This window comes from Rhincodon typus, chromosome 29 (genome assembly GCF_021869965.1).
Source record: "Rhincodon typus isolate 14 chromosome 29, sRhiTyp1.1, whole genome shotgun sequence".
Lineage (NCBI taxonomy): Eukaryota > Metazoa > Chordata > Chondrichthyes > Orectolobiformes > Rhincodontidae > Rhincodon > Rhincodon typus.
The window spans coordinates 35,023,616-35,033,481 of NC_063360.1; the positions used below are offsets into that span (position 1 = coordinate 35,023,616).

General features: G+C 44.3%; 1 protein-coding gene across 1 annotated transcript in view; it reads right to left on the reverse strand.

Moving 5' to 3' along the window:
- Positions 1-9,866, reverse strand: part of LOC109921562 (neurocan core protein-like) — a 167,192-nt gene that overhangs the window by 19,730 nt on the left and 137,596 nt on the right. Inside the window, exons 8-9 of the mRNA XM_048613943.1 lie at positions 6,077-6,193; positions 2,528-2,641 (exon numbers count right to left, since the gene is read on the reverse strand). Of these exons, the coding sequence (XP_048469900.1) occupies positions 2,528-2,641; positions 6,077-6,193 (231 nt within the window). The remainder of the gene's footprint in view (positions 1-2,527; positions 2,642-6,076; positions 6,194-9,866) is intronic.

Sequence of the window (9,866 nt, forward strand, 5' to 3'; positions counted from 1 at the left end):
TAATTGATGCCTCACGCTCCATTAACTGCTGCAGCTGTAGTGTGTGGCAGTCCCTGCCAGGATTACTCTCCACATTAACCCTTCCCTACTGACACCAACAGAAGCCCACAAAGTGGAATGGTGTAGCCATGGCTCACTCCTCTTTTGAGTCAAGGGTTCAAGCCCCACTCTAAAGACAAGAGTCCACAATCTGAGGTGACGCTGCCAGTGCAGTACTGATGGAGCGCTGCTCTGTCAGCTTCAGCTGTTCTCTGCAGCTGCAGGAGCTCTGGTATCCTTCATATCTCGTGACACAATGGTACTGTCCTGTGCTCTCAGCCAGGAGATCCAGATTCAAGTCCACCTGCACCAGAGGTGTGTAATAACATCTCTGAACAGGTTGACTAAAAATTTTAAAAATTATAACCAGCCCCAGTCTCCCTGCTATAGGAAAGATCTTGTGAAACTTGAAAGGGTTCAGAAAATGTTTACAAAGTTGTTGCCGGGGTTGGACGGTTTGAGCTATAGGGAGACGCTAAATAGGCTGGGGTTATTTTCCCTGGAGTGTCGGAGGCTGAGGGGTGACCTGATAGAAGTTTATAAAATCATGAGGGGCATGGATAGGGTGAAGAGTCAAGGTCTTTTTCCCAGAGTAAGGGAGTCCCAAACTGTAGAGCATAGGTTTAAGGTGAGAGGGGTAGGATTTAAAAGGGACCTAAGGAGAAACTTTTTCAAGCAGAGGAGGATGTGCGTATAGAATGAACTGCCAGAGGAAGTGGTGGAGGCGGGTACAATTAAAATATTTAAAAGTCATCTGGATGGGTATATGAATAGGTAGGATTTAGAGGGATATGGCCAGAGAATGACTACATCAACCCAGGGAGATATGTTGAAGCTTTCAATGGATCAATGAGATTGTGAGGCTTTTTCTCGTTTGGGTTTTCAACTTCTACTCTTGTCAGCCAGGTTTCCCGAGCGCAGGGTACCCACGAGATTCCTCAATATGAAGATATAGTGGATTTGGGACTGACTAGGAGGACAAGAGTTTGTGAGAAGATTTGAAAGAGGGATTCTAAATCATATGAGATCCCGACAGAGTAGGGCAATAGGGAGAAACAGCGCAGCCTCATAATAAGATTGAGAATGAGATTTAAAGTCCTTGGCAAAAGTAATAAAAGTGATATGAGAAAAATACTTTGTCATGTAGAGAGGGGCTAGGGTCTGGAATGTGCTGCCTGAGGCTACAGTGGAGGCAGCTTCAATCAAGACTTTCAAAACGGAACTGGATTAATTATGCAAAAAGGAAGAATATGCATGGTGATGGAATGACACCAGGGAGAGCCACAATGGGCCAAATGGCTTCCTTCTGTGCTGTAACTACTCTGTGAAGTGTCCTCCCATCCCTTTGTCTGGATTTGGGTACCTCCTGTGGAGGCTCTGCAAAGGGGTAGACTTTCATCACAACCTTCTGCCCCAGGAATGTCACACCACCAGTAGGCCTCCAGTTCCCCCTCCATAGCGCACTCCAAAGCTTTGATCTTCAACCCTCATTCATACGACATCCTCCCAAGTCTGGGGGCATTTTTTGATTTCTAACGCTGGACAAACAGGTGAGTTTTGATGAAGTCATACCAGACCCGAAATGTTAACTCTGTTTCTATCTTCACAGATGCTGCCAGACCTGCTGGGTTTCTTCAGCATTTTGCTGTGTTTGTCTCAGCTGGGCTTTGTTTTTGGGGCAGTTTACAACAACAGGGAGACAGCCAAGACCCCATAAGGATTGAACACAGGGATGAGGCAGGTGTGAACAGCAAGTCAACGGGCTGATGGATAATTGGAACTCAATGCAAGTTCCAACACAGCAGCAGAGATTTGAATGACCTCAGGTTTCTGGGGCAGTAGCAGAGCAGATGTTGGCCTGGACAGCATCGACCTATTAAGCAATGGCTTTCAGCGGAGGTTAGAGGAGGCAGTCAATAATGGGATTTAATTTTAGAAAACACAAGGGAAATTGGACACAAGCACCATTTGGTCATGAAATAACTCCGCAGATACTGGTATCCCGTCACCAAGTCACACTTTATTTACACATGCATAGTAAATGACCTGGATACAGCTTCCTCAGGGGCAGCTCTCAGAGTGAGCAGAATCTCTGACACTCCTGTTTATATCTGTCAGCCAGGGCTCCCTGATTGGACCAGGTTAACAACCCCAATCAGGGAACTCATATTCTATGAGAACAACAAATGCTGGGGATAACAGCGGGTCAGGCTGCATTCATGGAGAGGGACCAAGCTAACATTGTGGGACTGGAAGGTGGAAGAGTCATTTTGACTCAAAATGTTAGCTTGGAGCCTCTCCATGGATGTTGCCTGACCCGCTGCTATCCCCAGGGTTTGTTGCTTTCAGTACAGATTCCAGCGTCTGCAATAGTTTGCTCCAATTCTGTGAGGTCCACCTGGCCGAACTCATTCCAATCTGTACGGGCCAGAACCTTCACAGAGGGACTGTCGTTGAATAGATGTGATAGGCTCGAAAAGTGCCTTACCTTCTTCACATAACCTGCCAGCATAACTCGGTAAGCAGAGACAAGTGAAGGAATTGACTCCATCAACACAGGTTGCACCATTTTCACAGGGGCTGGATTGACATTCATCAATATCTGGAAAATAAAGCCATCGTGGAAAGTTGTCAGTATCTCAATGGGTACAACCCTTCCTCCCTAGGAGTCAGCTTTGTGGCTTGGATGATACTTTCGAAATTTGAGCACAGGAAATCAGCGAGCGAGTGCTGCACTGCCAGAGGCGCTGTGACTCACACGAGATATTTAAGCACGGACCGCGGCAAGTCGATGCAGAAGTGCCATTTCAAAGGACAGTTATCTCCTGTGTCCTAGTTAATACTTATCCCTTCATTTAAGTCACTGTACAAATAGAATGTCTCTTCATTATTGTTTGTGGTAGCTTGCTATGTGCACCTTAACTGCTATGTTTCCTACATTATAGCAGTGACAATTCATCAAAAAGTACTACATTGATTGCAAAGTACTTTGAGGCATCCAAAAACCACTTTAAAAAAACTATGTAAATTGCTTTTACTTTTCCTTTCCTCAGCACAAATGAAGGAGATGAAACTTTGGGTTCTCTTTCTCTGAACATCTAAAATAAATGAAGAAAGCAGTTTATATGTCAGGAATCATTGGAACGGGCTTCTGAAGCAGATAATGGGTTTAACAACCTGAAAATGAAGCTTTTAACAAGCTGCACAGAGGCAAAAAGCTGTTGATGATGCAGAGAGATTATCTCAGGGAACCAGCAGAAAGGCATTAAAAGAAGAAAGGGAGTAAAGAAAGGCTCGTGCTCCTGTTCACAGTTATCAGCTCAGAGTAATTGTAAAGAAATTCTGAAAAAAATACATAGGGCAGAAGATAGGCTGAAAATTCCCTCAGCCTCCTTCCGTGTTAAATTGACAGATATATGGAGTGAACATTATAAAATAACGCTGAGGCTTAAGTGTACGCCAAAGAATTTTTCAGAGGAAGAGTTATACCAGACTCTAAATGTTCCAAAGGCAGTCAACATCATCAAAGACCCATCGCACACTGGTAATGATCTTTTACAACCTCTTCTGTCAAGCAGGAGATACAGAAGCCTGAACACACACGCAAGCAGGTTCAGAAACAGCTTCTTTCTGGCCGTTACCAGAATGGACTCTAGCCTCAAATAATGTAACCGACAGTGTAACCTGTATGCTTCTAAGTCTTTTTGATCTGTGCATCCTTTGCTTGCTGCGATCTGCCTGTACCGTTCGTAAACAAAGCTTTTCACTGTATTTCAGCACACGTAACAATAAAAAAAATGAATCAATCAACTCTGCTTTCTCTCCCCACAGCAGCTGCCAGACCTCCTGAGTTTCTGCAACACTTCCGGTTTCATTTCTGATTTCAAGCATCTGCAGCATTTTGCTTTCATTTGAATTGCTGAGAGTGCCTGGTACATTGCCCAGAGGGTAAGAGGGTGGTAATGTCACTTGACAAGTGACATAGAAGCCTAGCTCAGGAAACAGAGGCTAGACTCTCACCACTGCAGCTAATGGAGTTAAATTCAATTTATAAATCTGAAATACAAATCTAGTCTCAGTGATGTTTACCATGAAAACATTACCAATTGTTGTAAAAACCCATCTGGTTAACTCATGTCTTTATTGGACAATGCTTTGAGTGTAGGAGTTGGGAGGTCATGTTGCGGCTGTACACAATATTGGTTAGGCCACTTATGGAATACTGAGTTCAATTCTGGTCTCTTTGTTACAGGAAAGATGTTATGAAACTTGAAAGGGTTCAGAAAAGATTTACATAGATGTTGCCAGGGTTGGAGGGTTTGAGCTATAGGATGAGGCTGAATAGGCTGGGGCTATTTTCCCTGGAGTGTCAGAGGCTGAGGGGTGACCATGTGGAGGTTTATAAAATCATGAGGGGTATCCTTTATTCTTTCACGGGATGAGGGCATCGCTAGCCGGGCAGCATTTATTGCCCATCCCTAATTGACAAGAGAGCAGTTGAGAGTCAACCACATTGCTGTAGGTCTGGTGTCACATGTTGGCCAGACCAGGTAAGGAAGGCAGTTTCCTTCCCTAAGGGAATAAGTGAACCAGATGGGTTTTTCCCAACAATCAACAATAGATTCACAGTCATCATCAGATTCTCAATTCCAGATTTTTATTGAATTCAAATACCACCATCTGCTGTGGCAGGTATTCAAACTCAGGTCCCCAGAATATTATCTGGGTCTCAGGATTAATAGTCCAGCGATAATACCACTAGGCCATCGCCTCCCCATACGTATAAATAGGGTGAATAGTCAAGATGTTTTTCCCAGGATAGGGGAGTCCAAAACTAGAGGGCATAGGTTTGAGATGAGAGGGGCAAGATTTAAAAGAGACCTAGGGGCAACTTTTTCACACAGATGGCAGTGCATGTATAGAATGATCTGCCAGAGGAAGTGTTGGAGGCCGGTACAATTACAACATTTAAAAGGCATCTGGTTGGTCTATGAATAGGAAGGGTTTAGAGGGATGTGGGCCAAATGCTGGCAAATGGGACTAGATTTATTTAGGATATCTGGTTGGCATGGACGTGTTTGACCGAAAAGCCTGTTTCCATGCTGTCCATCTCTATGACTCCACGTCTTTTAGGGAAGGAAGTCTCCCATTCTTACCTGATCTGGCCTACATGTGACTTCAGACCCAATGTAATCGGTTCCGTCGGGAAAGGCAACAAATGTTGGCCTTCAACCCATAAGGGTGGTAGAAATTTAGAATCCTCTTCATCAAGAGATAATAGATAATTTTAAATCTGAGATTGTAGGATTTTTGTTCGTGAAGGCGTTAAAGGATATGGAGTAAAGGTGGGAATAAATGGTTGGATCACAGGTCAGCTATGATCCGATTAAATAAGGGTTAAATACCCTCTTCCTCTTCTTATTCTCCAAACACAGAGAAGTGTAAAAACTTGGAATGCTATTCTGCCAGTTCTATGGTTGCTAGTCAAATTGGACATTTCGAGATTGGTCAAGATTTTTATAAAGGGTTCTGACAAAACAAAGAAAAGCACATCTATCAGTATAAAGTACCAGCAATGAAAAGACACAGATTTAAAGTTGCTGGAAATATTTGGGTAACATAATGCAGGACACACTCATGAAACTTTAGTTATTTTAATCAACCTGTTCGGGCTTGCTATGTCATACCTCAGCAGCAGGTGGGACTTGAATCAAGGTTTTCAGGCCTAGAGACAGGGACACTACCACTGCACCACCAAACCCTTTCATGAAGCTTTACCTTGAGCCTAATTTACTGCTTTGTGGAGAGGGTGGACAAATTCAAGATAAGGTCATTAAACATTGGGCCCTTGTTTCATATCTGTTGGGAACACATTACAGAATTAATCAAAATCTCGAAGTAACTGCAAACAGCAATAATTCTTAAGGCAGAAGATCAGACTCCAAACCACTGAATGACAGGTAGCTGTAGGGAACATGCTGATATTTAAGGATGCATTGCAAAGTTGTCCACTCGCACGTTTCGCTCAGTGTCTCACCTATCTCACAGTTTTCCCCAGTAAATCCCGGAACACAGTTGCAGGTGTAGACAGTTCCGTTGGACAGGCAGATTCCCTCATGTAGGCACGGGTTAGTCTGGCAAGGGTTAGACTCCTCTGGATGTAAGGGAAACAGAAGGATAACTAGTTAGTGAGAAGGAGAGCACTGTCAGGAAGAGAAGTGAGAGTGGAACCTGCTGGGATTAATATCTGAAAGTGAACCCATCAGTCTTACATCCTTTTACTTGACAGATATTGTCAGCTGGTTCACTGGAAACACCTTCTCTTCAGAACTGAAGATTGATGACTTCTTTGTGCTGTGAAGAGAAGCAAGAAGCCATTTCTGTTTGTGTCTGGTTTGATCTATGGCTCACATGTTCCCTCTGGTCCTTCACTCTTCACTCACTGGACTTTCACACCCCCGTTCTCCCACAAAGCCCCTCTGCCCTGCTATCTCCTTAATCAGGGTCAAACACCATTTCACTGACCATGCCTTCAATTATGTGGCCCAGCCTTGGTCTTTGGGACCATTGGAAATCAACAATATTTTGGTTAACGTTGAAGGTTAAAAGGCGGGATTGTTAGAGGGTGAAAGAATGAGGGGAGGTGAAGGTAGCATTGTGGCACAGTGGTTAGCACTGCTGACGCACAGAACCAGGGACCCAGATTCGATGCCATCCTCGGGAGACTGTCTGTGTGGAATTTGCACGTTCTCCCTGTGACTGTGCGCGTTTCCTCCGGATGCTCCGGTTTCCTCCCACAGTCCAAAGACGTGCAGGTTAGGTGGATTGACCATGCTAAATTGCCAGGAATGTGTAGGCTAGGCAGGTTAGCCATGGGAAATGCACAGTTACACAGATAGGATAGGGGGTGGGTCTGGGTAGGATGCGCTTGGGAGGGTCAATGTGGACTTGATGGGCTGAATGGCCTGCTTCCACCCTGTAGGGATTGTATTACGATTCCCAAGTGTCTGGCCAGCAGAGGTTCAAGGAGAAGATGGAAAGATAAGATTTGGTTTAGGAATGAAGATCAGAGTAGTTGGAGCTTAGGAGGATGAAGAGAGGAAAGATCAGAGGAGTGCTGCTTGAGAATAAATGCATGAAATGAACACTTGCAAATGATGTTGAATTTATGCAGTTCAAACATGTTAATTAATCCTAATAGGAATGAAATCATTAAACATAATGCATTTAGTATCGATTTAAACACAAGGGAATCAACTGATGACCAAGAAAGTTTCTATAAACAAAAAAGACTTATTATCTGTATCCTAACCAAATAATGCTGCCTGTAATTAACTCGTCAGTACTTTCAAATAAAATCGAAAGCTGAACAGGAAGAAGCAGCTCCTTGTTCACCCATCTCACATCCATTGATTTTAGTCGTTAACTATTTTCCTGTAACCACCTGCGTTGCCTTCCTTTCTCACTCCTGCACCTTTCAGTCTGGAGCACCCAAGGATTTATCCCTGGCCCCTCTTTTCTTACACTTCGACCTGCTGCCCATCAGGGACATCATCTAAAAGCATTAGAGAACATAAGAACCAGGAGTAGGAGGTGGCCATTCAGCCCCTCGAGCTTGCTCCGCCATTTAATACCATCATAGCTGATCTCATCTCAGCCTCAAGGCCACCTTCCTGCCCGCACTCCATAGCCCTTCAACCTGTTATTAATTAAAATTCTGTCGAAACGTTTTCAATGCCCCACTATTCACCTCACTCCGGGATACTGAATTCCACAGATTCGTGACCCTTTGAGTCATTGTAATTCCTCCTCATCTCTGTTTGAAATCTGCCATGCCTTATCCTGAAACTATAAAACTGTAAGCACATCCTAAGCTGATGACACCCAGACCTACCTCATCTCCACCTCACTCAAACCCTAAATATCAGATTTCATATCAACATCCAGGACTGGATTAGTAAAAATGACTCCCTATTAAATATTGGGAAGACCAAAGCCAATGTCCCTGGTCCCAATGAAAAATCCATTCCCTAGCTATTGGCTGCATCCTCCTAAGTTTCAACCAGTCCTTGTGTTATATTTGAGCTTTTATTGACAAGTCCACACAGCCACTGAAACTGTCTACTTTCACCTCTACCCAACTACCCCTGCCTGGGGCTACCTTCCCCTGTATTTCTCCATTGCTGTGCAGACCTCTGAGGTCTATGCAAGGCAGCAGCTGGACAGACCAGAAGTGAATGCTTTGGCACAGCATCAGCATGGTGATTGGTATCCACAGAAACGGAACAGTGTCCTCAGCTCATCTGCTGCCAAAACTTTTGTCCATGTTTTTGTTACCTCTATCCAACCCACTCCCATCCTCTACCTTTAGGATGGATTGAGATGTCTGGATATGACCTAAAAACTCTCTGACTCACATCAAGTCATGTTTACCCATCATTCCCTGGCTCGATGACCTTTATTAGCTTCTGATCAAGTAACACCTCGATTTGAAAGTTCTCATCCTCATTTTCAAATCCCTCCATGATCTCATTTCTCTGTGCCTCTGTAGTCTCCTCTAACACCACAATTCTCCAAGCTCTCTTCCGATTCTGGCATTTTGTACATCCCTGATTTTAATTGCTCCATCATTGGCAGCCATGCTGTCATTTGGCCCGACTCCTGGCTCAGTAAATCACTCCCTAATCCTTTCTGTCTTGCTATCTCTTTCTCCTCAATTAAGACGCAAAATACCTTTTTGACCAGGAATTTTGTTCCTAATATCTCCCTATGTGGATCACCGACAGATCATGATTATGTACATCTAATTTACACTACTTAATAACCCCCAAATCCAACCATAACCCTGAGCCCAATTCCAACCCTTACCCTAACCTGAACCATAACCTTCACCCTGACCCAACCCTAACTGTAACCTTAACCCTAATGCTAACCACAACACTAACCCTAACCCTAACCCTAACACCAATCCTAACCCTAACCCTAACCCTGATGCTCCTTCAATCGGGGTGTACAGCTGGAGGATGGTTTTGTGTGGAAGAAAGCTGAGGTCAAGTAAACAGTCAGGGTCTGCAATGCCAACAGTGTCAGGGTTAGGATTAGGGTGAGGGTTAACGTTACGGTTAGGTTAGAGCTATTGTTAGGCTTAAGGTTCGTGTTATCAGCAATAATTTGAGGTCAGAGGTTTGCACAATGTGAGGAGAAATCATCTGGCTGTGAGTTTCCCCAAAGTGATCAAGTATACAGGGAGGAAGTGTGAATGAAAGGCAGTGGGCGGGTTCTCAAGGCTGGAAGGTCAGCCATAGGACTTCCACACTCTAGAACCTGCAGACTGCCTTTTCCGGCAACCCCCAAAGGTGGTCGCAGCCTCTCTCTAACCTCTTTAACTTTAAAATTAACCCACACCCTGAACGGCCAGACCACAGGGATCTCAAAACCTGCCCGGAGCATTGGACACCAATCACCCTCTCCTGGTTTTCAAGGGGTTAATGTTTATGTTCTTTTGGCTCCACCCATTCTGCTAATGTTATGTACAGTCTGTGGGTGCAGACTAGGAGTTCTACTCTAGCTTTCAGAGGGAGCAAATGGGACTGTACCAGCTCCCGAAAGTCCTAGTAATGATAAAAACCAAAAGAACTGCGGTTGCTATAACTCAGGAACAAAAACAAAGTTGCTGGAAAAGCTCAGCAGGTCTGGCAGCATCTGTGAAGGAGAAAACAGAGTTAACGTTTCGGGTCTGGTGACCCTTCCTCAGAAGTTTTGGGTCAATGGACCAGAAATGTTAACTCTGTTTTCTCCTTCACAGATGCTGCCAGACCTGCTGAGCT